The sequence below is a fragment of the Rhea americana genome, unplaced genomic scaffold (assembly GCF_003343005.1).
Source record: "Rhea americana isolate MKP2758 unplaced genomic scaffold, rheAme1 scaffold_64, whole genome shotgun sequence".
NCBI lineage: Eukaryota > Metazoa > Chordata > Aves > Rheiformes > Rheidae > Rhea > Rhea americana.
In genome coordinates, this window is record NW_028186801.1 from 794,303 (window position 1) to 821,628 (window position 27,326).

General features: G+C 41.1%; 1 protein-coding gene across 6 annotated transcripts in view; it reads right to left on the bottom strand.

Moving 5' to 3' along the window:
- LOC146586863 (neuron navigator 3) overlaps positions 1 to 27,326 on the bottom strand; it is a 267,610-nt gene that overhangs the window by 180,349 nt on the left and 59,935 nt on the right. For all 6 annotated transcript variants that reach the window (XM_085320549.1, XM_085320552.1, XM_085320551.1 and 3 more), the window contains exons 2-3: positions 10,779 to 10,896; positions 10,059 to 10,111 (exon numbers count right to left, since the gene is read on the bottom strand). In XM_085320549.1, coding sequence (XP_085176675.1) covers positions 10,059 to 10,111; positions 10,779 to 10,896 — 171 coding nt within the window. The remainder of the gene's footprint in view (positions 1 to 10,058; positions 10,112 to 10,778; positions 10,897 to 27,326) is intronic.

Genomic DNA, 27,326 nt, shown 5'->3' on the forward strand with positions numbered 1-27,326 from the left:
GAACTTGCCTCTCATCTTACTTAAAACCAGCTATGTTAATGTCATTAATAATCTCTTTYCAGCAAAACTTGGAACCAGAACTCCAACATCTTCCTCCTTGAATGTCAACCATCTTTAACATAACTGACCATATCCTTATGGAAATTCTGTCCTCTTTTCTTTCTTAATTCCCTCCATTCYTACTACAATTATTTCTATAATATATCCTTAGATGGATGGCCATTATTCCACTTTCATTTTGCGATACCACAAAGTTCTACTTTTGGTCCTTTCRTTTTTATTTTTGCTCTGTTCTTTATCTCAGGGTAATTACATCTTCAAACATAAACTGAAATTCAATTTCAATGCTGATGAAAGAGAGGTTACTTACCTACAACTGTTCTCCTATTTGCATTATCTATTTGCATATTTACACTGTGGCTATACCTAYATTCAATGCTGCTAGCCAGATAATTTTTTAATTCTGTAGCATTCAGGAATGCACAGAAAAGCCAGGGCCCTTGCGTAAGGCATACCTAAGTTTATAAAAAGGGGGTTTTATGTCTAAAATAAAGAGGGTGAGAATCAAACCTCCAGTCTTGAAGATCAACTTCTGTAATTTTGTCCTGCCTCACTGATGACTCATGAGTGTGAAATGGCTTACTTCAGACTCCAGAATGGTCAAAGCCCTGAGCAAATTAAAACCAGCCAGGCATAACCTGATGTTCAGTGCACTCATTTAACAGTCCATTCYCTGCACATGGAAGGCCACCTCCCTACACTTGGGAGAAGATCTCATACTGCCTTATTTGTTGATACAGARGTTGTTCCTGACACTGCCCCCATTATTTCTAGATGGCAACAACAACACATAGGTGGAAGGCCTGATTCTCATTCCTCATTACTTTCAGCATCACACCTCTCCTCAAAGGCAAGGTTCACAGTCTGAACCTATCTAAGAAATGAGAGAATTGTCCAAGAAAACATCTTTGGAAGGACAGCCAAGGCATGCTTATGGGTGATAGGAGTATGGCCGGAGAGGTTTGAGAGTCTTGCACACTCCCCTGGGAATCCAATGAAGATACAAGTTAATGCAAATGATCTAATGAGGAATCTCAGAAAGCATCGCCAGTCAAGAATTGTATGGACCTACTTGATGCTACCACCAGAAAATAGGAAATCTGAAATGTAACAAGCTGAGGAGTATTGTTCCTTGCACAGAAGAACTTCTATTCAGACCTCTTCACAACAGAGTTGTGTCGATCTTGCTTGCTTCAATCCGGAAGCCCTTTGATCCTTTTCCTTGTCCAGACTTTGCCTTCATCAMTGGGAACAGAAATCCAAGTATGGATCTTTAATTAAGGCATCTTTAATTAAGTTTGCTCTGAGAGGTAGCAGGTCTCTAATATGAAAAGGGGCTTTTGCTTTACCTKATGAGGAGATAAATTCCCACTGTAACACAAAGAAGACTGCTGACCACAAGTGTGGCCAAGTCCTTTATAGATCATTTGGCAGATGAAAGTGGGGAGGGTAAAGACATTATGGAAAACAAACAGAGGAAACTGAAAACTCCAGGTCATTCTCCACTAAACAGAAGAAAGAAGATAAAGTGCTGTGAAGACAGACTTGGGGTCAATCCAAGAGTCCTTGYAGATGCAGCTGGAACCAAAGGAAAATGGTCAAGTCCACCAAATATATCAAGATGAAGTGATAAGCTGCATGGCTTCATATGTTTAACCGGGTGCATATATGTTGTAAACACTGTAGCCAGCACTGGCATGACTGTCTGATGGCTCCAGTGAGTTTTACCAGGCAAAAGAAGTCTGAAGGTTCACATGGTATGGAGACCAAAACAGTTATGCTTCCTAGTTTCAGAGGGTCTAGCCATGGAAYCAGCTCACATGTGGCCACTCTTCTCATCTACAGTCGATTTCTTTGTCTTTGCTAAAGATACAGGGAGAATGATCAGTCCTGGTGTGAATCTTTGGGGCAGTTTGCTACTATATGCTTCCAGGTTCTAAAGAACTTGTGCATTTAGGCAACAGATARCCCTAGAGCTATGGCTGTCACTCTCACTGTAGGTGGAAATAAGACTGGGAATCCTCACATCCAGGGTTTTCAAAATCCTTTGGAGCTGTTTTTACCTTAAAATGTGGATATGACGGAATAGTCCTCAGAGATGATCAACRTTTTCAGTAGTTCATCTCCTGAATCCCATTAGAATTTAAAAAACTATGAAATTATACAGTCTTACAGCCRTTTTGTAAGAGAGGAATCCTAAAATGAAATTTCAGAAGCCTTGCAGAGCAGAGGGGAATTTTAAGATGATACCAGAAGTGCTAAGTATACACAAAAAGACAAAAGACAAAAAGATACAGATTTTCATCTGTGTTATGAGGAAGTTGCCAGAATGGAGAAGAATTATGTGTATCTGTGTTTTTATGGTTGCACATAYGCCATGTGCAGGGCTTTTAGATGCTATTTTTGCTGTGATACATTGAAAATTTCTCTGACAAATAACARTAAATATGAATATTCACAACACGGGCAAATTCATAATATCACAAATTCAAGTATGTGGTCATTAGAAAGAGAATCTCATCTCTTTCTTTACTCCAGATCTGAATACTCTTACTCAAATTCAAATCTTCTTTCTGACTAGTTGTTAATGAAAGCAAAACTCTTAATCTGCCTCCGATCCTTTCCGTGCTGTCCTTCATCTAACTCCTGGGCACAGTCTTCAAGACGTCTCTCCCTAAGATAGCCACACACAAGCTATAACTGTATCTTACAGATTCTTTCTTCATAATACAGCTAAGATGTGAGCATTCCTATCTATAAATACAGCAAAAATTCTCACAGGATCTCAGATTTTAATTACTAACATTTTTTCTCTGCCTCTGCTGAAACTRCTCTCCTAGACATCTTGCTATGAGGTTGTTGTCCTTTTCTAAATGTATGTCAATTTTCCACCTTTAAAAGGCTACTCCATAATCAAAYCCCAGCTCCCCTCTTGCCTACTACAGATGATAAGGAAATGAGTGTCTAACTCTGCCCTGCTCATACTGTGAGAAGCTATGCCTTCTGTTTAGATTTTTAAACATTTTTGTACTGACTAAAACTGTTGTCTCAGGGCTTGTCYCATCTCTCATGCAAACTACGTCTTCCCAACAAGAGAGACTGGCTCATCATCAAAGAAACTCGGTACATACCTGTTACTTTGTAAAGGGTAAAAGGAGTTCAATGCACTTTTTWTTCAGAATTTAATGATCTTTCTCCAGCTTCACTGTCAGCTTTAGATTTCATTATCCCAAATAACTACTTGCAAACTTTGTGATTTTACCATTCATCTCTTCCCAGACTGTTTCTGAACAGAATGAATGAGTCAGTTACCAGCACAGATCCTTGGGAGATGCGAATCATAACCTCTCTTCTCGCAAACACTGACCAGTTATTCCTTGCTTTCCTTTCTTTATGAGTTGCTAATGGTGTTTATGGAGATCTCCAAAAAATAGCTTACGATAGATCACTTATCTGTAGCTCCATCCTACACAGCAGCTATTTCAACCTGCTTCAAAAACTGACYGTAAACTTTACAAGCCCAATGGTCCTTTTCCTTTTTAGAGTGAAATACTTTTCTTCTTTTAGAAAGAATTACATGGAAGCATATACTCTCCAAGCAATGCACTTCAGATTATTCACTTGAATCACTTCTGAAAACAAAGTTTGCCATGATGCTGCTTGGAAAGAGAGCAACAAGAGCATCTTCTGTTCCATTTCTATTGGCACAGCAAACCCGCACAGTTGATGAAGCTATATTCCCCCACTCTCTTTTATTTTTGCTAAACTCTAACAGCAGCCAGTTCTGAAATCTGTGAAAAACTACTGATAACCATGGAGTGACAGKCAGTGGTGGAAGAATTTAAACACAAGGAGGTTGCGCAGGTGTCACTGTGAGAAGAAACTAGCCTGCAGAAAGAAGGAACTAGGATTGGTTTTCAAAACACAGACTGAATTTTCAGTGACAGCTGTTTTAAGAGACCATATTCCTACATATAGCCTACTTCTGGTGTGTTAACTGTTTCAAAGTGTAACACTCCTGTCCTGAAGGACTGACTTAGAGCTGCTCCAAAGCATGGAAAACATACCTGGAATCTTTATAAGTAATCTCACTAGGATATTTACAGATCAGACCTTTTGTATTCTTAGTCAAAACTCCTCAAAACACTTTTAAAAGCAAATTTTAATGCTCTTAACATTAACATTCTTAAGGCCATCAAAATTAAGGCTACATTTGCACTAGCAAAGCCAGAAGATTCTTATGCAGTTCAGTACTGCAGACAGAAAGAGCTYGCATGCAGGCCCACTTGAAAATGAAAATAGGAATGATATTTTCAGGCTTCCAACCTCATATTAAAAAAACCCATATATTTTCATTAAAAAATGGTATGGGCTTTGCTAGAACTTACCATACTTGTTTTATACTAAATTATCCTGTTCTTTACAAATATTTTTTTTTACAGACAGCATGCTAATGCAAATATTCTCTTCCTTGCATACTGACATTCCCGGATACTGAAGGATGCGGTGCAAGAGCATATATATGGCATATAAGCAGAAAACAAGCCACAAAGGGCTTTTTTGTGGGACTGTAGGAAAACACTAAGAAGCACGTCTACCCAATACGTTATGAGGCAATGTCTACCAGTATAGATATGGTCTCCTTGCCTTATTTTAGCTTCAGACTTCACACAGTACAACACTTCTTGAACTAGATTGTTCTCTGCATCACAAAAATGTTCTCTGCTTAAGCAGGAAATGATTCACTTACTTCACTTTCTTTTTGGTAAGCTACACAATTTTTCTTCAGTCTTGTCAAATAAATCAAAAAGCCTGGCAYACTTATAGCGCTTTTCTGAAACATTTCTAATTTATTAATGTCTTTTTAATGGTTTTATTAACAAAATGAAGTACAGTGTCGTAGAAATGGTCTCATTAGTGCTGTATATAGTCGTATTAACTTTATAATTTTATCAGATACATTCCTACTTACCCTCTCAAAGATGGTGTCAGCTTTGCTAACTGCAGCTTTTTACCGAGAGCTCATAGTCATCTGGCAATGAGCTACAACTCTAACACCTTTTTCAAGTCACTGACTTCCAGGATGTGGTAAGCAAGACCTGTATTTTTATTGAATTCAGCTCCCTCTGTTGGACTGCAGCATGCCTGTACCCTAAACTATAAAAATTACCTTTGAAGCATAGCTATATAAACTGGTAGAAAATTGTGCCAAAGACGACTGACAGAATGAAAAATAGTCTTTACCAAATACATTAGGAGCTTTTAATAAGAATGGTCCCTCCAGCTCTTTATTAAATACAAAAGGAACCCTACCACCAACTACATACAAGGATGCTTTTGTGCACTGGTATAGACAAGTCTCATGAGAAGCAGCAAGAGCCAGCCCTAAGGAAGAAAAAACAGCTAATAATGCAGCATCAATTTCTTAAAGAAACATCAATACAAAAACAATACACTCTTTCTTCCCCCCTCTTTATTTAATTATTTATGCAGCTGAAGGCACCATAGGCTGAATGAGGAGAGGATAGAAACATTAGTTCTGTAAAATTCTCAAGTGACAATTCTGCAAATGTCTCCATAAAAAGATTTTCAGTCCAAGACTTAAGGGATTCTCTTGCATTTTCTCTGGTATCCCTAGGATGCATTAAATTTGATCCTTTGTACTCTTACTAAATGTTCGGTATGATCTATCAAGAGACAAAACATAGGAGGTCTTCCAGTACTTTTTCAGTATGTTCAGAAATAAAGAAAAAGATTCTAAATTCTTTTTCCTTGGACCACTATAGAAAAGCTTTCTAACATATTATCTACCCAGTTTATGACCTGCTTTTTCTAGTGATGACAAGACTTACAGCAGAACAACTTCTATGTAAGCAGAAGAGCATTAACTTCTAGTTGTATCAAAAGGTAAATCCTTGAGAAAATATTATCTTTTAAAATAAAAACAATTCTAAACTTCCTTAATTGATAGAATTACGGAATAATTGATACAAGGAAAAGATAGAAATGAATGCGGTATTTTTCCCACTGAAGAGCTTGAAAGAGATGATGAAAAGAAAGCTTAAATGCCTTATTTCTACTTGAAAGGGATATCTGTGAGGAAAAGAAGAAGAGTGATGCAAGGAAAAGATTCTGTAAGATATTGTAGACAGACAATGTATATTGTAATACATGAAGCTTTAAATCCTTGTTATCTTTACTAAAACTAATCATAGGAAATGCCAAAATCTTTTTACCACAGTAGATTTACCCAGGAGATAAGTAAATCTCTCCTATTCTCTTGAAAGTTTCATTTAGCTAAAGTTTCTGAAATTTGAATACGAAATAATTTATTCCCCAGTAAATCTCAGGTTCTCAAATTCTATGTGCGAAATCATACGAACAAGTGTAATGACAGCCAGGAGGATCCTGGTAAAGCTAACAATGCAGAAACTGGATGCTGCCGGGGTTTATAGGTTTTAATTTTTATGAACTAAGACCTGTGGAACCAGTTCAACTTGTCTACAAGTTTCTTCTGTATCGTTGCCAATATGACCATGAAGTGCAAGACATCATTGCAAGAGACCTACCTAAAAGAAAACTGAGAGAGAAGCATTTAAAGCATTTTTAAAATAAAATGTTTTAGGAATTACAATAATGGCTGAATTGAGATGCCTTAAAAATCACTTGAATATGATGAAGCCAATGACCAGAAGAAAACCAAATGGTGTATGGAACAGAACTTGGAAATACTGGTAGTGATTAACTATGAATTGATATCACCTACAGAGGATATCAAGTATTCCCAGCAGCAAACAACRTATGTCAGTGTTCTCTAACTTCTCTCAAGCTATCAAGAATTCTCTGATACCACTTTCTGGGGAAAGTATCAAATAGCAGGTGTATACAAAAAACTCTTCTCCTTAATTACAAGTTATGAGAGTAAGGATCACCAAAACATATGTGAAAGAAAACAGCGGTGGGAATTCTTGAGGTTTATAAAATAAAAAGGTTAAAATGAAGGCACTGAATTAATCATGGCATATCATTTCTACCCTGAATCTTGGATTATAAACGCAAAATGATGTTAAAAGGTTGGAACACAGATAGTTAGTTACTCAGGATGTGGTTTTTTGTTACACAGAAACTAATTTATGTTAAAGGAAGAGAGAAAAAAGGCTTTGGATTTAACAAACTGCATCTTTTGTCTGACATSGAAAATGTTTCAAAGCAGAAGGCTTGTCTATGAGAAGAATGGGAAATGCTTTAATCTCCCCTTGATTTTAAAAGATTTCAAGTAAGCAACTTTACTTTGTCTGCCATTGCTAGAATTGTTAAGGGAAGATCTGAACCGCAAAATACTAAATACTTGCTGGATCCAAAAGAGCAGACTGACAGGATGAACTCTGTTTTTGGGTCAGGAATTCCTAGTGCTGATAACAGAATGAGGCAAAAAATGGGGTGGATTGTATTTTGAAGATCTTTCTAGGGCTATTCTCATTAATTCTCCAGTTATTTTGGTTGTATTAAAGAGACTCCTACATAGGATGTTAGCTATCAGTCAAAAAAGAAATCTAGATGTATTAATATGTATAGTGTAGAAATACGATGATTATTGCTGATGAGATGGCTGATGATGAGGCATATTGTCGCATATTGGCCCAGGTATACAGTATCAAATAGCAGGTGCATACAAAAAMCTCTTCTCCTTAATTACAAGTGATGAGAGTAAGGATCACCAAAACACCAACACATTGGTTATTATTACAATAATAACCAATTTTGTTACGACAAAAACCTGTCAAATACCTTAAATCTGTTATTATTTTATATTTTCTAGAAAAGTAAAACAGCTTCAACCACTGTTACATCTTTTTTGGCATATTACAAATACCCAGGAGTCCACTGCTACAGGCAGAAAGAGAGAACTGGTCTACCAAGTGGTCTAACAAAACCAAGCATTGCTCAAGGAGACTAGCTGAAAATGTGGTAGGATGGTACTTTCACCTTGGCCACACGAGTGCACAAGYCAAAGGAGACAAACGGAAAGCAGAGTCATACCTGGGGTCTCTGGGATGATTTAAAAGGAAACCTGGCAAGGTTGAACAACTGAATTCAGTACATTTTAGATTTCCTAGCTCAGTCGAAAAAATCAGKATAAAATTGGTATGTCAAAAGGGAGGGAAATAATCTGATCAGACTTAGAGATAAAACAATACAGTAAAGAGACTGAATCAAAGAATGATGAAAAAGTGTATTTTGTTTCCATCAAGGTAAAGTGGCTAAGCCTCACTCCTTTGCACTGTCCAAACACCAATGTTTGCCGATRTATGGGAAAGTTCAAGGCACCACGTCCACGTCCGAGAACTGGAGCATCTCAGACATCTTCTCRGGTCTGGCTGAGCTAAGAGAAGTGTTTGCAGGAGGAAGAGGAGTAGAAGGACACAAAGAGATTGGCATGGGTCCTGCTGCAGCACAGCAGTGCGTTGCCCAGGCTGCCCCATAACTGCAGTGGAGAGAAGAGAGGAAATCCAGAATCCCTATGCCACATGAAGATTTACCCATCGACAGGAAGCATACCCAAATTTTGTTGTTTTGGAGAAGCACAAAACAGCCAGAATGAATAATCCTGTCTGCTGCCGAGTCCTTTCTCATGGAAATTAAGTTAGAAAGACATCAAAGAGTGGCTGGTCCCTAAGCAATCCTAGACGATCGCTAAGCAGTTACATAACCTTGGGAAACTATCACTTTTCTGTGCTTTTGCCTCTTCTTGCTTAACTTGTCTATCTGGAATAGCAGGTTGCTAAGTCAATGATTATTTCTTGATCTCTTGATCTGCGTGTGCGAAATATTACTCCCAAAGTTCTCAGCTGGAGCCACTAGGTGTTGCTGTAATATGAGTAATTAAAATAATAACTATTATTAAAGAAGTCACACACAGTCTTACCATGTACTGAGCCCAAGAGCCAGAAAAGAAACTTATTCTAAACCTCATTTTTTCTTAAAAGAACAGAAAAAACTATTTTTTCATTTAATTGGTACTCAGTATCTTTCCTTTCACTTTTCACAGCTTTGAAGAAAAAAGCTGCCTTCCCTCTTTAAAAAATACACGGTATAAATGCAAATTTTTTTCTAAGCTCCATCTTCAAGCCCAGCTTCATCTATTTACTGTTATGCAGCTCATCCAAATCACTGTACTCCAAAAACTTGGCCAGTGACAAAACTGTGCACCTTATTCACGTACTACTTGGATGTGCTCAGACAGGCAAAGTCCTCACAGTGAGCACAACCATAACAGAAAATGATTCAATAAATGCATGGTGATGTTACTGAGGCTCAGATTTATACTTGCCAGTTTCAAGTATACAGCCTTCTAATGAGGTTCTGTCTTATTAATGTAGCTTACTAACCATAAAGACAGTAGAAGATTAATAAGCATGCATATGAATCACAGTCACATAACGCTACTTGCCTGAGAGTATTAAAATATCTAAGTAGCTGGCAGCTATAGCTCAGAGAGGGCAGCTATTGCTCAGATAGCTATATGCCTAAAATGCTACTTCTGAAACTTTTGGAGCCACTGCATCTAACTGGACTTTACAGTGGACAATCCAAAAGGCTATTTACATCCAGAAAATTTGGCAAGTTCTGTTCATCAAGTCTGTTCTCCAGACACAAAGACTCCACTTAAAATTTTTATCTTGGATTTACTGTCCTTAAAAATGAAGTTAAATGAAATTATCTGGATAATCAGGAGAAGAACAGGTCTGCTAAAGCAGCTGTGGGTTAATTAGCACGCACGAAGTTTTGCTGCTGGTTACCCCAAGACTCTAAAGTTAGCACAAAAACAAACACTAAGCATATGTGGGAGGAAAAAAGTACTGAGAAACTATATGAGAGTTACAAGTCTATGGTAAACCTGGGATAAGGTATTCAGAGTTTAGATAAAACATTATTAAAAAGCATTTTAGGAAAGTGTAGAGGTGCCAACACAGATTAAAAATATATATCAGTCTTACCATTTGAGACTGGCTCCGGGGGCAGCCATTGATATCTTCAACCTTTTCATTTGCTAAAGGAGAAGAGTGAGGTGAGAAAGCAGGAGCAAACAACGAGGTAAAACTGCCCTCCCTATCCCCCCCCTCCAATCTTCCCCAGAAAGAAAGAAAAAGAACAGAAAAGATGAAGCAATAAAGTGCAGGGGGTTGTGTTGACACAGAGCTCCTTTCTAAGCACAGCCCAGTCGCACAGTAACAACACTCTTGTTAGCAGCAGTTGCTTCCACATGCCAAATCTTGCAAAGGGGGAAGTGCGAAGGAGGTCGCTGCTAATTCTTCAGCCCCTGCAAAATAACTGCTGACATGAAATCTTCCACAATTGTCTTTGCAGGGTCAGGATACAGTTTCAAGGCATCCCAGAAAGTATGAGCCACTCCAACTAACAAAATGCACACATGGGAGACATATGGTTTAATGGAGCATTCGTTTCTGACAATTCAAAGTGTGTAAGATACAGTTCTGGCCATTTAAAGTATGGTTAAACAGCCACTTCCAAACATGCTTGCATAAACATATTTTTTAATTAAGACAAGGATGAACCACACAAATATCAGAGACATATGGCCCCAGTCAAATTGTATTATTCAGGGTTCATCTTATTGTTAAATGCATTCAACTTGAATTACATATTCCCCCATGCAAGGAGGCAGCTCGCACTGCTTCCCTAAGCACTGGTCTTACCGATGATCTGGATGATTTCTGCTAGCAGAACTCCGTCTGCGATGTCCTGTTGCAAATCCTTGATCAGCCGCTTGTGGCCAGATTTTGCTAGGTAGTGGTTAGCCCAGTCAGTGTAAATCTGCCGAGCGGAGGGGGAGGGCAAGGGGGAGAGAGGGAAGAGAGAAAGAAGACAATAAAAATTCTTAAAACAAATGTTGGCTTACACACGAGAACTATTCTGGATCACATTCCAATTTAAGAAGTCAGCACCAAAGGAAACAATTTTAACTTTTTTTTTTTTTTAACAGCCATGTCCTTCCCCCCTCCCCTTGCCATTTTCTGTTTTATTTTAACTTCAAATGATTCAGTCTGTTTCATGAGGGTTCAAACTTGCTGTGACCAAGCAAAATTCCCCTTATGACTGTAAAGGAAACTCCTGCCATAAATCAGTCACGTCTACCACAGTTCCACCTCCCACCGCGGCTCTACCTAGCGGCGCGCCCCAGCGCGGGCTCCGCGCCGCCGAGGCCCGCCAAGAGCCGGCCCCGGCCGAGCCGCGGGCCCGCGCGTGACCGCGGCTCCTGCCGCGCTTTCTGCGACCATCCCGCCGACTCCCCGCCGCGCAGGGGCAGCTCATCCGCTCCGCGGCCGGCGCGGTGCCGCCGCGGGCCGGAGCGGCCGGAAAGCGCCGCGCTCGCTGCGGCCCCTGCGCGGGCCGCGCGCTGCGCCTCCGTGCAAAGGGGAGGTGAGGGGTGGTGGTGGTGRGGGGGGAGTGGAGGGGAAGGCTGAGCTGCACCAAGCACTGCGGCGACCGGCGGCGCAAAAATGGCACTTAYCAGCAAAAGGTTAAAAAGTGCCGCTCAAGTGCGTCCACCCCAAGAGGGGGGTGGCGAGGGAGGGAGCGCGCGGTGGAGAGCCGCTCAGAAGGCAACTTGTGCAGGCACACGCACACATATATATGTGTGTGTGCATATATACATATATATGTATATATACATACACAAAGAGAGCATTCAGTAGCACGTATGGTGCGTACGGAAGGCACCAGGTTCACTTCAAGCGAGACGCGGAGGAAACGACGCCTTCGCGGAGCAACCGTGCGCCCCCGAAGGAGCTGCCCCGAGCTTTCCCCGTACGTGCCCTGCCCGCGGCCTCCCTCCCCGCACCACGAGGGAAGGACCGGGCCGCCCTCGCCGCGCGCTGCTCGTGGGGATCGCCACGTGCGTGCGACACCATTGCCAGGAGGTAGACCCACCATCGCGGGTCCTTCCTCTGCTCAGGCTGGAAATGCCGAAACTGCAGCTCGTCCGTAAAACCGGAGTGAGCTCRCTTTCCAAACATCCTTTTATTTAGCCTTCAGACCCTTGGGAGGAAGGGGTCACTATCCCCTTCGGTGAACAGAAAAACGGAGGCCGGAGCGATGACCCGCTTGCTCAGCTCGCCAAGGAAACCTGTGGCGGAGGCAGGGGGAGAGGCCGGCTGCACCCCAGCCCAGCGTGCGCCCCAGAAGACAACGTGCGCTTCCCACCCCGCAGAAGCATCCCTGCTCAGCCACGCTCAGGTGCTGGGGCCCTGCGGAAGCTAACTGGGGATCTTTGGCCAAAGTTTTCTTCCTCTTTKCTAAGGCAACTGTACCTTGTTTGATTTATCCTACTTCGTCTCACACTCCTGCAGCTAAATCAGCGCCYGGTTTGCCAGTTTTCTTGACAGCGTTAGAAATTAAGTAATTCAGTAACGTGAAATTGTGGAAGTGGACGCAGCTCTCCCACATCCAAAGGGCGCTACGCTTAGACGGGGCCCTCAGTTTCCCTGTTGCACCCAGAAGTTTGCTTCAGTCACCTCTGTTTTCACTGACTGAAATTCTTTTTTCAGGATTCCAGGTGAAGGCATGAAAGCTTCATAGCAATACTTTTTAAACCTAGCTGCAGCTCGCAAAAAACCAATATAGATACAGATATATAAGGAATGCTAATGTGAAGTTTTCRAAGATTGTATTTACATATTTTTAGAACAATATGAATTCATGATGATAAAAGATGCATACCACACCCACAGCACCATGAATCTGCTGCTACTAGTATTTCAACTTCAGTCATTCCTCTAAAATAATGTCTCAGAAATATTCTCTGGGCTACTTCTAGAGGCTGGACTATTTTCTGCCCTCCTATGAAACTGACCCACTGTGGCACACAGAATTTAACACCTCCTAATCTTATTTTGGGTTAGTTTCATATTACGAACAAAAATACTTTACCAAGCATTTCCGTTTTCATGTGTCATACCCACACATAATCTGGTGTACCAATCCTAATTTTGACTACAATTCAAACTATCCTCTCAGTAAGCTGCCACTGAAATTTCATTCTAGCAGCTGTTTTGCAAGTATCTTTGCAAGAATCTAATACTCGAGGAATGGCTTCACCCACCACCCTCCTTCCTAATTTTCTTTTTTTCATGAATTTAAAACTGATAATTACAAAGAATGTAAACATCAGCGCTGAAAATTAATTGTCAGAGATATGGATGCTGTGTAAACAAAGGTCAACAATTCACTTTGTCATTGTGGCCGGAAACTTTACTTGATGACCTGTATTTTGATAGTCACGCAATGGTGGACAAAATTATCTGAATGAGACAATGGTCCCAGAGGAATTTTTTTCCTTCAAAAGTGTTTTCAAAATCAAAAGGTGAAGAGYTGTTGATACAGACAATAGAGCAAGCCGATATCCAGTTGGCAGTGGAATGTACAATTTAATTTCCTCTCTTTCCGTAGGGATCACCGCTTGCTTCCTTTTCCCCCTTCCCCATTCGAATGCCCTCCTCAGTCATCTCATTATWGCAAGGATCCAACTGCTCACAAGTCAGTTGCAAAAGCTGAGAAGCATGCAGACTCAGACATGAAATTATAAGAATGCGCACACGCTACTAGGTTCTTTTTAAGTGAAATTCTCCAATGCAAGTATCACGTGAAACAGAGAACCTTCACAGTTTATAAATACCAATGTAACTAAGAATCCTTTTAAATTTCATCTTGAATTACTCAGGACAGACGCACAGAGATAGCCTTCACACTGTACATGTTCACTGAGAGCATTTGGTTTGCAAAGCATGGGAAAGTCKTGCAGAAGCAGAAGATAAAGATCAGTAACTTCACACCGCAGCCTGCTTGGTGCTCCCACTCTGTTGGGTGCTGAGCACCTTTGTGGAGGAGCTGCGCATGCTCCCCTTCTTTTCTGAATAACAATAAACCATTTTGCCTTGCACTAATTGTCCAGTTATGCTTTCCCAAAATATTCTTATCTTGGATTTYTTTTTCTACTGTGAGTGCTGTTTCAGAGCAGAACACACACATGAAAGTCAGCCGTTGCGACACTTCCTCCCCGAGCTGTTGCTCACCCCAGTAACCCGGCCTTATAGCTACCCGCTGGAATGGGCTGCTGACTTACTCATTTCCTCTCCAAGCTTCCTCTCCTACCACCGCTCTTTGCAGACACGTCTTACGGGGCWGCACTCAGCTCCAGCATTAGGCTCCAACAGCTAACGACATACACGAGAGCCTCTGTTATCTGTGACACAGAGGACTAGTCTCAACAACGTGATAACGGCCTAGGAGTGATTCTGTACACGTGTGGTCCGAGCTGCGTCCCAACGTCTGCGATGACTTAACCAGTTGCAATGTGAAGCAGAATTCGACGGGGCAACGTGAGCTTGGGCACAGCCCGCTCCTGTTAACAACGGCTTCTCCTAGCATTCCTTAGCCACTTGTGACACTGACCTTCTAGAGAGGAGAGGAAATCAATCTCGATACCACACACAGTTATGGACTTCACCTCGATACTTCACCTTTTGCAATGAGGAACACGGAGGAGCTACTTGGCAGGATCAGTAATGAAAGGACGTGCTTCACAAAACATCTGTTTCACAAAGCGAAAAAAGGGAGGATCTCACAGGTTACTGCCTTTCTTACAAGCTGCTTTAATCATAAATCATTTAATTATGCATCAGGCAGTACTGTAATGCATCCTCTTTGAAACTAATACAGAAATGTTACCACCAGCAATCAATGTCAAATGAGAAATGTCAAATGGATTTCACAAGTATAGTCAGCCAAAATGCAGTAATAATGCATGACACTTCGTTAGCATCCTCCATGAAATTAGCTCAACATGCTTTCCAGACACAAATGAAATCACCCTTATTATGTAAGTATCCTTAGATTTTCTGTAAGATGTGGCAAAATTGAAGTATAAAGGGTTTCTTGGTTGATTTTTTTGTTCTGTTTTTTTGTGTGGCTCACTCAAAAGAAAACAGAGCTGGGAATACAACCCAGATATTCTGAGCTGTGTTCATTTCTTCTGTAAACTTATTTATCAGGCAACTTTTTAAATAGGCATGGTGGGAAAATGCATATTCCAAGAATCAGGATTCATCTTTTTTTTTTTTTTTTTTTTTTTGATATGGAATATACAGTTTCAGATCTGAAAATGGTCTCCTAGCTGTTGCTGCTGAGAAGACAGCTTTCCATGCTTAGTGTACTCCACTGTCACTCAGTGACATGCCAATGCTGCTGCTTAGGGAAAACAACAGTTGCAGCCAAACGAGTTATGCCAAGGCCTAGTGACAAAATTTCCATGGCATTTAGGAGGCTGGTTCACAGAAATCAGTCCACTATTTGACAAAGTTTCTTTCCTAGATATCTGAGAATCAACAGAGAGTATCCACTTCTCATCGKCTGTCCTTTAAAATGCTCTCTAGAAGACATATGTATCCTCATTAATAGTTAGCACAAAAGAATTGAAACACCARCTCTTAGTGCTCATACTTGTACTCTCTTCTGCGCATGATGCCACCCTGGTATCTCTGGGGCAGCAGGGGCTTTGAAGAATTCCACCTTCAGAAAGGAATCACTTGACAGCAGCAAGACCTCGGAGTCCTGCCTTATCTGGTTGCAAACAGGAGTTGCAGAAATGAAGGAATAAGCTTTTCTTTTAAAATAATTCACRAATTTACAAATAAATGAAAGCAAAACTATTAAAAAGCTGGAACACAAGAATTTTAACAGTCAGTCAAAGTGGAAACATGGCACTGGTTTTATATGTGTGTATATATATGTGTGTATATATATATATATATATGCATGTATGTATGTGTATGTTTATGTGTATATATATATGTGTGTGTGTGTGTACATATACTTAATAAAAGGGTTATGTTACTTAATAGTGTAAAATATTTATCCAGCATAAAATACTGCCCTTAGAGACAATCTGATCTATAGATGGTACTTCAAGCTTTTCTCCTGTAGACACTCATTCAAATCATGCATGTATGAGAAGAGGTTGATGGCTTTTTTTCTACGGTTCTCCAGTACACTACAAATTGGGCTGTRAAGTCTGTATATCTATTTCCTGGGCTACTTTCCAGCACATGGCCTAAACTGCATGTTGAATACCCAAGTGGGCCGACTGAGCAGTCCCAGAGTCCCCAGTGAGGGGCACGGGCCAAGGGAGAAGGCACGATCACAACTGCGTGTCGAYGTCACTGTTCTGGGCTAATGAATTTTGGGTAGGAAAACCCATGCTGGAGAGTCCCTGAAGCTCCTGGAGCTTCGAAAGAGAAGCTGRGCAACATGTGGACTAGCACCCCAGCAGGGCGAGGAAAACAGACTGCTAAGAGATGCTTTTATCCTTCCCACTGTTCCTTTACCGAGGAAAACTTAACCAGGATGTGGGTCCTGACCTTCTAAATATTTTCTTACCGAAGATTATTACCCTCAGATACTTTTTATTAATCTCAGTCATCCTTGCAACATGGAAAAGCATTAGCTTAGTAAACAAGGATACACCTTCAGACTGCTGTAAAAGGCAGAATACACAGCTTATGTGAGGATTTAATTTACCACAGAAAACACACTTTCCAACTCCTGTTTGCTACAAGATGAAGGGGTGGAAAAAAAGCACTTTGTAACATAAAGCAAATGACATGGCAAGGAAAAATATTTACACAACTAAAAATATATGGCCAGACAATGAAACTAGAATGATTTAATTTATAGGCAAGATGGAAGCCAATGCATTTCATTTAACAAAATGAAATGAGTATTAAATGACATTCCACAAACCCCATTTCTGAATCCCACTGWGCAAATGAGAACAATTACAAGTCAAGGAATAGAAACCATCTCAAGTGATACATACAAATTAAATGAGATGTCAGAATCCCCACAGCACAATTCTATTTTGTAAATAGCAGCATGTATCTATCAACACTATTCAGTAATTTTCAGATAAAAATACAATYGAATTAAATAAAAGTTCACTAATGCCAGCTAAGAAATTGAATGGAAACAATATGTTGTTCAACAATCACTGGCAATCTTTAGATGACTTATCCAACTTTTCTGGGGCCCTTTTATATTTCCAAGTTTCACGTGCAGCTTGTGATCTGATCATCCAAATAACATTTGTACTGACTTACTGTTTTCTCTTTTCTCATGTCTTACCAAATCCCAACTCAGAATTAATTTAACATGTGCTTGAGGCCAGCCTTTAYCAATAGCATCAAGGGCAAGACTTTTCATGTATCTGTGCCAGATGAAAAGTAACAGCAAAGAACTCTGTGTGTGTGTGTCTGTGTGGCTTTGCTAAGTGATGTGAACATTGCCCAATTATAAAAAAACAACTACTCTTCATAGAATGAAATTACCTGTTCATCCAGAGAATGACACTGATTTGCTTTAGACTTTAACTATATTGCTATGTCTATTGGGCTTATTGCAGATACTCTTAAATTTTGTGCAATAGCAATAAAGCACCACAGGAAGGAGCCAGATATTCATGCTGCTGCTGCAGAGTAACCAGCCAGACAGCTGGTTCCCTACAGACTTGTATTACTGCAAAGGGATATCTGGTAAGGCAGCAAATACTCCACAGATATTAATATTGGCCTTGAGCTTCCTGAATTAACAGGAGACAGTACTAAGTGCCACACAATGAGAACCTCTAAAACAGCCAGTCTTGAGCCTTTTTTTTATAAATGTGCCATGTATTTGCTTGTACATCTTACATTGCAACTTCGAACTACTTTTCAACAATCTTTTAGTAGCAGTTCTATGAAAAATAGGGTCCATTATTCAATCCAGCTTTTGTAAAAAGCACTGACTCTAGCCAGTATCTCAGTGGGGAAGACCTAGATTCCCTGCTTGGCATAAGTGCTAAACCTAGAAATTCATCTTTATGGGTTAAACTGTTTTAGCATTTTAGTGCAGATAAGAGTGCATGTCTGATGCCTGGCAGCAAGCTCTCAGAGCTCAGGAGCAAGTTCCCCTTTGGATGAAACTAAACTGCAAGATGTGCTTCAAAAGTGCCCCAAACCTGCTCCCCCAGTGGGCATCAGGCGCCCAACGAAGCTAGGGCTCGTCCAGGTGACCTCTCAGCTCCCGGTGCACATCTAGCTGCTGGTTCGGTGTCAGGATTGCTCTGACACGAATGAACAAGGTGAAACACACGCAGTTTCCTATTTCTCCTATAAGCGCACACACTTTTACATTATCCAAGCCCACCCAAAGCGTGAGAACCATGGGTGCTTATAACAGGTCCTGCCCGAAGACATCTTCTTTGGAAGAAACAGGTTATCTGGGTAGGAGCATTCATGCCTGTCCGAAGGAGGAAGTGGGCAGACGAAAGACGTAGGTCTGCTTTTCTGGGTAAATGGGACAGCAATGATCTCCCTCCATACTACAGGTGCCTTTCCACTGCCCTGGCTGAGACACCATTTACTCCAAACTTGCATATRTCTCCTGTCTCATGCATGTCTTGTCACTACTAGGATAAGTTTCATGACTAGTCCTACATTCACTTTAATAAACAAATTYGTAGTGGGATAAGTTAAGACTCCTGGAAAAGGAAAAATGAACTGAATTTGCACAGCCTTCTTTTGTGGCTCACCGAAGATCACTGCAATATATAAGAACAGGAAAAAAAAATCTACGGATTTAGACCTGACTAGAAATCATTAWTTTTTTTAATAAAAACATCCTTACTTTGTTGATCTACTTCCTGCTCTGAAGCAAAAGGCCACCCTTGGCATCAAGCAGACTGTGGCTGGCTGGAGAGGGCACCCGCCTCCCAGAGGCAGTAACGATGCTCCTCAGCACCTGGCTCAGGGGACTCTACAGGGAAACTTCTCCAGACTTCCCATCAAAACTTATTTTAAGGATTTATAACATGGACAGAGATGTTCTTTCCACAGATTGATTAGGTATTAGAGAATTTGGCCCAAGGATCAAAAAAACCCTCTTTTCCAGCACTTCTTTTTCAGGACTTATTTCCCTCTAATTACTATTGAAAGCAATGCCCCCCAAAAATTCCTGTCTATTCTCATGATAATCGTACTAAATTAACAGTCATCCTGCATGATAAATATTATGTATGAAGTAAATTCTACCAGTCAGTAATCTTAAATAACAAAGGGAAAATAATAATTTTATCATAGTTTTTGACAACAGAAGGCAATCTCCTCCCAAGTGAAATTCAACATTATATTCTTCYGCTTTTCTTACCAAAAGCCTCATCTAATGTTGCTCTTGCAACACAACCAGATGAGCAAAGTACATATGATAGGAAGAAGAAGGTTCTAGCTTCCTACTAAACATTTTCCAAATACCCTTCCTTTTATTTCTAAAAGGGGAGATCTGCCTAAACACTTTTATTGATACCTCTGGGTGTCTATCACATGCGAAGAGGTGGTGTCTTAAGAAGGGAGGTCCTATGACCTGGTGATAGTCCTTCAYGTGCAATGTTCTGTCTGCACCCATACAACTCCCTCCAACACCTAGCCCACTCTTTGCTTTCTGCTGCACACTTCTACAGGACTGCAAACAATATCAATGAAAACACCTACAAAGTAACACCAATGATTCATGACTCAAAACTCCCCCATCTCCTATTTACCCACAAAGACAATGAAAAATCCTAATTAGTTCAGTATTAAAACAGCAACCTCAAGAAAAAGGAAAATAAATCTAGTAATAGATGAATGCACCACTTCAAACCAAAGAATTGTTAATACAAATCTAGCACATTTTTATGTTTAATACTAAAATACTCTTAGGTGAACTTTCTATCACATTTGGAGAATAAGGAGGTTTAGATAATGAATGACAATTAAGATGCGTAATGATCTTACATTTATATGTATCATCTTCTGTTATATTGCAAAGCCATTTACAAAKGACCAGGACTTGCATATATAAAGATCCACCGTATTAAGAAACAAACACTCCAGTCCTTTAATGAGCAAGGCAGGTTTATAGATTCGCTCACGTGGACCCCCTTCAGTAAGCACTGGCCTCTTGCTTCAAATTGGTATCCAAACTATGATAACTGTAACTTTACTTCTACAMAGAAAATGCAGATTTTATGCTTCTTAACTATAGATCATAGTAATATGATGTGAACTTTAGGGCACAGAGTAGAAAGACCAGCGGATATGAGACTGAAAGCTGGAAAATACTTCTAGTGCTAGATGTACATGCAAACTGAACGGCAGTATTTTTAGGGCTTGTCATCACTGACTCCAGGCACAGACAAATGTTTCATAACTGAATGCAAATCAAATAATCTGTTAGACTCCATCTCATATCTCGAATAGCAAGGGGCCTATACCTGAATAGTAGAAAGGTCTTGAAAGGGCTATATTGAAGTGGTAGTCCAGCAATTGCCTTACCTTCTTCTTTTTCTTTGTCTTTCCAACTATAACCCCATCTGATATGTAAGTACAACTGCTACAGTTAGCTCTGAGAATATTGAAAGAGCTGGGCAAAGGTGCTTTTTTTTTTTTTTTTTTTTTTTTAACTTCAGGGCCAAAACCCTCTCTCTTGCACCACAAAACAGTTAGTGCTTTTCCCCTGTGAGTTCTGCTCTCATGGTCCTCAGGACTGGCTGTAACGAGGGCACCTTCCACTCTCCACCTCCATGAACTGCTCTCCACATCTGCAACTCTTCACTCACTGTCCTCAGTTTCCTTTAAAATATGTGCCAGAGAAGATGATGCCCCTCTCTCTTGGATAACGGACTAGAAATGACAGATAGGGACTGTTTACCTTACTTCAAGCACCACTGCCTTTCAATTTAATAAAACCCGTATCTTTTGCCTCCCACACAATCACCCCCTGGGACTAAAAGCTCCTGCAAGGTATTAGGAAGGGGGTGCTCTTGTTGAAGCCATGTCACTATGCAGAAAATGATTCAAGAATTGGGAAGCTGTGAGCAGGAAGCAGAGCATGAAGAAGAAAGGGACCAACTGAAAACACAAACAAATAACTCTGCTGGCTAGAGATTAGAGATCTCTTCTAGAGATTTTCTTTTCAGAGAGAAAAAAAAAATGTGTTCCAGCCTTGCCATTCAAGATCCTTTCTGTATTTCATCTTACCGTTGTAAGTAGGAAATAGAAACAACCCTTGGTGAAAGAAGCATCCTGTTCTCCCTCAGGTGAGTGCTCAAAGCAGTAGCCTGCCACCTTGTACTTTGAAGACTTCCATGGACAGCTCTGCATTTTGCCCTCCCTTTCAGCATAAGCAGAATTGCCTTTGCTGACCTGTCCTATTAACTTTCTAATGACCCAATAAAATAAGAGGAAAAATTAAATAAATTCTGAATTTTTTAAAAATAGAAAACAATTACTGCCAATGAATAATAAATGTTTCTTGCTGGCACATTGACTTTTTTGCCAGCTCTAACTTTTTGTTAGCAGGCAGGTGTTCACTACCACCTGCCCTTTAGGCAAACCTGCCTTGCAAGGTGCTTCACTCTGTTAAGCCAATGCAGCTTCTGAGCAGTCTCTGAAGTGCAATTTTGGGCCTGTACAGATCCTTAATGTAAAAACCTGGGATGGTAACGGATGGACAAAGGCTGCCAAAATAGGCAGCTGCTGAGTGGGAGTCCTGAGGATGAAAATGATGGATGTAGGCACCTAAAACTCAAGTGAGGTAGGCTGTAGGAACAGAAATTCTTTGGGGGARGTGGGAAGGTTTCATATTTCAGGAATTACTGTGCAAAGGATACCCTCTGTTACGAGTCCAACCGTTTACTACATTATTYAGTGCATAAAGTAAGTATGGAAAAAGAATGTTCCTTAAATTCTTCTTACAGCTATCCTTGATGGCCTCTGATAATAGATGATTATTCTTTCTAGCTTAACTTGTAGAATAACTCTCATTTCTGGTGGAAACTTAAGGAGAAATGCTTTGGAGGAACTCTCTGAAAACAGATAGAGCCCTAATGCATTTTTATTCGTTTTTGCAGAGTTTATACATTTGGGAACAACAAGYTGAAGAGGAAAGTGAGGCTTGAAATTCTATCAAACTGATGTGCCTCTCGATGTTGTACAGTCCCACAGAAAGACTTCTCAAACACAGTACCAGATGGCTTTGTTCTCAGCTTCCTGGGGCAGGTTCATGTTACTTCACTATCAGTAATCAAATCCCATACTTACACTTCAGTGCTAGTGCTTTAGTATCTGTTACTGTTATAGTCTTGTTGCAGGTTACAGTGGTATCAGTATTATCAGCCTCACAATTATTCTTGGGCCACAGAAGTAAAACTCTTAAATCTCAAGCTCTCTTCTAGACTCTGCTGAAACACTTAAGTTTCATCTGTGTCTTTTTGACTCTTTGAATGAAAAAATAGATGTTCCATGCACTAAAAGAAAAATGAAAGCATGCAAATTGCTTCTTCAGTCTGGGGTTTTATAATAAGACAATCCCAACTCAGGTAGATAAATGTACACCAGTCTCTCCGAAAATATGCGTCTGTGCATTGTGCAGGTGAAGGCACTGTATTCTTCAACTGGGTTAAATCCACAGAAGTATTCTCCTAAAAACAGTTGTTTATATAACAGTGCAGGGAAACCAAATAGGTAATGTGACTTCTGTACACATCAAAGAGTAGAGTAAAACAAACTTGCATACAGGATTTGGATCCTAAAGGCACACTGCACAAGATGTCTGAAAATGTTGCAGTAAAATRCATCTCTAATATATGGAAAATAAAGGGTCGTGTATTGTTAACCATTAAAAAAATTACATCCTAAAAATGGTATTTAAAATGTTCACAGTGATACAACACAGTTCTGTAAACAATTATCTTAAGAACAGGATATTTCAATTAATTGTGGTAGCATGGTCCAAATTCCAATCACACAACAGCCGCAGTAATACAGAGGGCACATGGCCATACGGCACAGCCAGCTCTGGGAGGAAGCGCAACCAAGCAAGTGTGCACAGAGTGAGGAACCTGTCTGAGTTGCCTGACGAGGAACAAAGAATTCTGAATTACTGTAGCAAACGCATATAATTGCATGTTGTCCACTCGTCGGAAAAGCACATGTTTACAGGCTTACCAGGCCCTTGAGTTCACAAGAGAGCTTCACAGATGTCCCTGCAGGCACCAGCTAGGTAAGACAGTTCCCCTCAACCCTCCTCCCTCCCAAAAAAAAGACACACAATTTTTACCCTGCATTTTGAAGAACCAAGAAATAAGTCAAGACTTGAGAAAGTTTCCTAAATCTGCAGCTGGAAAAAACAGTTAACATCTGATCCTTTCAGCGACGTATTCTCCCGTCGCTGGATACACACCACGTAAGCAGRGTTAATGGGGAGTCGAAGGACTGACGGGCGAGCAAGCCCGGCAGAGCACAGGAGCCGAGGCGGTGCGAGGCGCGCGCCAGCGCGGCGGTGCCCGCTGCGCAGAGCTGTGCAGGCTCTCCGCTGGCTGCGCCCCGCTACTGCCGCTAGCCGCGGAGCAGGCTGAGGGGGTGGCTGCCCCGCGYGCCAGCCGGGGACGGGCAGCCGAGGCCTTTCCGAACTGCAGTTCCCCGCGGCAGAGGACAAGCAGGGTGCTCTCGCTGATGAGAAAGMGAAAAGAATGAAATGCCTGGGGGAAACGGTGAAAAGCAGCGGGGCATTCATGGGAATCGGGGAAAGATTTCTTCCGCCCCGCGCGCCTGCAGACGTTCGGGCTCCCGGCTCCCGTTTCTCCGGCCGGCTGGCCCGGCCGAGCCTGGCGCGAGGGAGCCTTCCTTGAGGAAAGCTGTCAGAATCGGAGCTCGMAGGCAAATCCAAACACCTCCCAACCACACGTATGAATTCACTCCAAGCCGGGAGGCAGAACAAAAAGCAACAAACAGTTTTCTTTTTTCCATTGCCTAGGTTTTAGTTGCTCCTTGAAAGCATTTATAAAGTTACTTCAGGCTGCTTCCACCATACTCTGCAGGGAGGTGCTGGCTCTCGGCCTCGCTCGGCTTTTCCATCCCTGCTGGTGGGACCAGGCGTGAGACCTGCAGCTTTGGCGCCGGCAGCTCCCGGAGGCTCATCCAGGAAAAGGGTCTAGGAGGGCTCGGTGCCTTTGAGCACCAAGCCCGGCACCGTAAGCAGCGGCAGCCACCTCTCAGAAGTAGTGCCTGCACCCCAGGGGCATCCTCCTGCCCCACTGGCCCTTGCTGAACCTTCAGAGCCCCCTGCCTCCTGCCCCCTGCAAGCTTTCGGCGTCCCTTCGATTCCTCCTCCTCATCTAGATTTGGRAAGGGAGAGCTGCTCTCAGCCCGAGGAGGACTGAGATACACAGTATTTCCTAAGAATTATTTTTCCAGCTTCTGCATGAAGGTTTACTTTTACCATCATTCTGCCTTTGCCACCTGGTCCCTTTAATGCACTCATTCGGTAATCTGAGGGACAAATATTATTTTAAAAAAATCTATGCCCATAAAACCTGGCAGTGGATATAACACCCTATTCAAGGCAAAAGCTGTAAACTGCACATAAATCTAAAAAGCACCTAAGAGAAAAAACAGGTTTTTTAAGAGTGTGATGGGAAGTCCAGGAGCTATGGTCCTGCAGTGAGGACTGAATGTGTATTTGATCCTGCCTTAAACCTGCAATAAGAGTTGCTCTCCAGCGTTTTCTACCTGCTGACCTCAAAATATCCTCCTGTGGCACTTGTGTCTTCTGTCCACTTACCCTAAGCTTTTTTTTCAGCTACTTTTCACAGATTTCTTCAAAGCACTCCACTGATTCATACAGGTCTGCTCTATAATATGTAGTAAATAATAAACCAAGGAAGGAGTATTTCATCTGGTACCAAATGCAGAGAAAGAAAWTAATCAAGAACAAAAATATTCTCTAACTAAAGCTCCTCGTATGGAAGACTTTACTACTATTTTTCCCTTATGAGAGAGGATGGATATCTTCTAAGATGTATCTCTTAGATATTCTCTGAGTCAAGAGATGACGGACCTCTGGAAGAGGCAGTGAAGCTAAGCACACACTTCTGCCTGGAGCAAAGACAAATGMAAGGCTTCTCAGAAATTCAAGTTTGGCAAAATGACTTTGTTAACATTGCTTTGGTTGAGATGGACAAAGGGGAAAAAGARAGCTGACTGGAAGAAGCAGAGTCAAAACCTGGGAACAGAAAATCAATAGCAGACTCCCCCCCCACCAAATAACCTGAATAGCATCAAAGTGTGGAATAAGGAATGAACGTTTCATTTTAAGAGTCTAGCTGAAAGAAGCTGGAGGCAGGGGCAAGAAAATTGCCCCAGGTTATTTATTTTTCCTTTAAAAAGAAGAGTSTCCTACATTCCTGTAATGCAGAAAATGGCATAAAAACTTCCCTCAATAATTTTCTCTTTTGCTAGGAATAACTTATAGAATCTGTATTTTTTGCTAGTTCTTCAAGTCAAAGAAGTGGTGATGTTCTTCAATAAGTCCATTTACTAGCAGAATGCTGAATGTAATCATTTCAAGCATAAGCAAGGTCTTATCTTGCAGCTTATGCTGATGTAAAAGAAAAGTAACATTACCCTCCTCAATAAAGGTGTTTAAACACYTTCATCTGGCCTCCTCTCACCTCTACCACAAGAAATCAGAAATAGCCTCACTGAAGGCAACAGATTTTTGTATTTAGGGTAAGGACTTGGGCTTTGAGCTAAAAACAAGACAAAGCAACCTTTTGGTGCTGTTATATAAATGGAAGTGTTCTTGCTCATCACAGCACATATAGTGTATATATTTTAGCATCTATCTAAATATCTCATATAACTATGCTGGAACATATCAGAGTTTTACATTTGGTCCGATACAGAAAAAAATCAAGCGGATCACTTAAAAGTCAATATAATTTAGGGACAAGATAGTTTCATCTAAAAAATGGGCATCTAGTCTGAGGTGTGCATCTGGACCCCATCTACAGCGAGTGCAGAGAGAAAGAGAAAACCCTAAGGAGSTTTATCCCATTTTAACGCAGGTGCCTAACACAAGTAAGATGAATCACATTCTCTGAAGGAGCCTTTCGATACACGCGGAAGTAACATGGACAACTAACTTAAATTAAATTCCCAATTTTTAGATGACTCATATTAGTGAGACCATGTTTGGTCTGACTCTGTAGTCAAYTCTGGAGACATCTAGCTAAATATTTATGAAGTGGGGTAGGAGGCACTGTAGAAAGCAAAAGTGCAACTATGATTATGAACTGCAGAGCAGACCCCAGTCCTCACCATTTTACTCCTAGTAAAATCTGCGGCAATTTTTCTATTAAAGTCATCTGGGGCAAGACTGAACGGTGGGTGCCTGTTCGGGAATGAACTGTTGCTGCAGAGAGACAGCAGGATATTTGCAAAGCATCTGCCCAGAGAGACACCGTTATTCCAGGAGGGACAGACTGATTGCCCAAAACATCCATGTCCTGGTGTCTTGTTTTTGTTTTCCTAACTGCACTGTCAAAAGGTCTTGCAGGCCCTGATACATCTATTAGTACAAGCAAGATGATCACACATTCAAATAAGCACACATGCACTTGGCAGGAACCGCTGACTGGGCATTAAATATGAGAAGGGTGGCAGAGAGGGGGCTTATCGCACTAGAGGAGGGGATCAGCTGCCTAATAACTCAGTGCTTAAATACTCCCCTCCCTCCTTGATGGCGCTAGCTCCTTGTCGCTCCGGCATCCTGGCTCTCCGGCCTGTAGTACACAGCCACTCAGCACGTCCCCCCTGCCAGCTCCCTAACTGCATTAGGTACTGCTGTATCTTATCAGAAAGGCACGGTAACAAAGATGTAACAAGTGCACTCATATATACCAACCATCGGGGGGTTACCAATTTTTTTATTTGCCAGTTCCTTCTCATTTATTTATTTAAACTTCAGCAAAGATGCTGGAATAGAAGTGGAAATACATTATCACACTGCAGTGTGAAGCCAATATRGAAAATGATTTAAATTATTAGGATAAAAATGTTATTCTTCTTTAGATAGACATTAAAAACATACTTTATTCATAAGACACAACATAAGRCACTTTTAGTGCTCTCCATCCTATTTTGAGGTGTTAAATACCTCCTCCCATATACCATGGGAGCTACAACATCCTATTCAAGTTTCTAGTTTTCACTGCCAAGACCCAGTTTGCCATTTTTCTTTTGGGGAACCTAGCTGCTTTTGATTCTGGACAAATACAACTACGCTACTCCTATTCTACATATAATTTGTTATAGGTGTGCATTAAACTTAGCCTG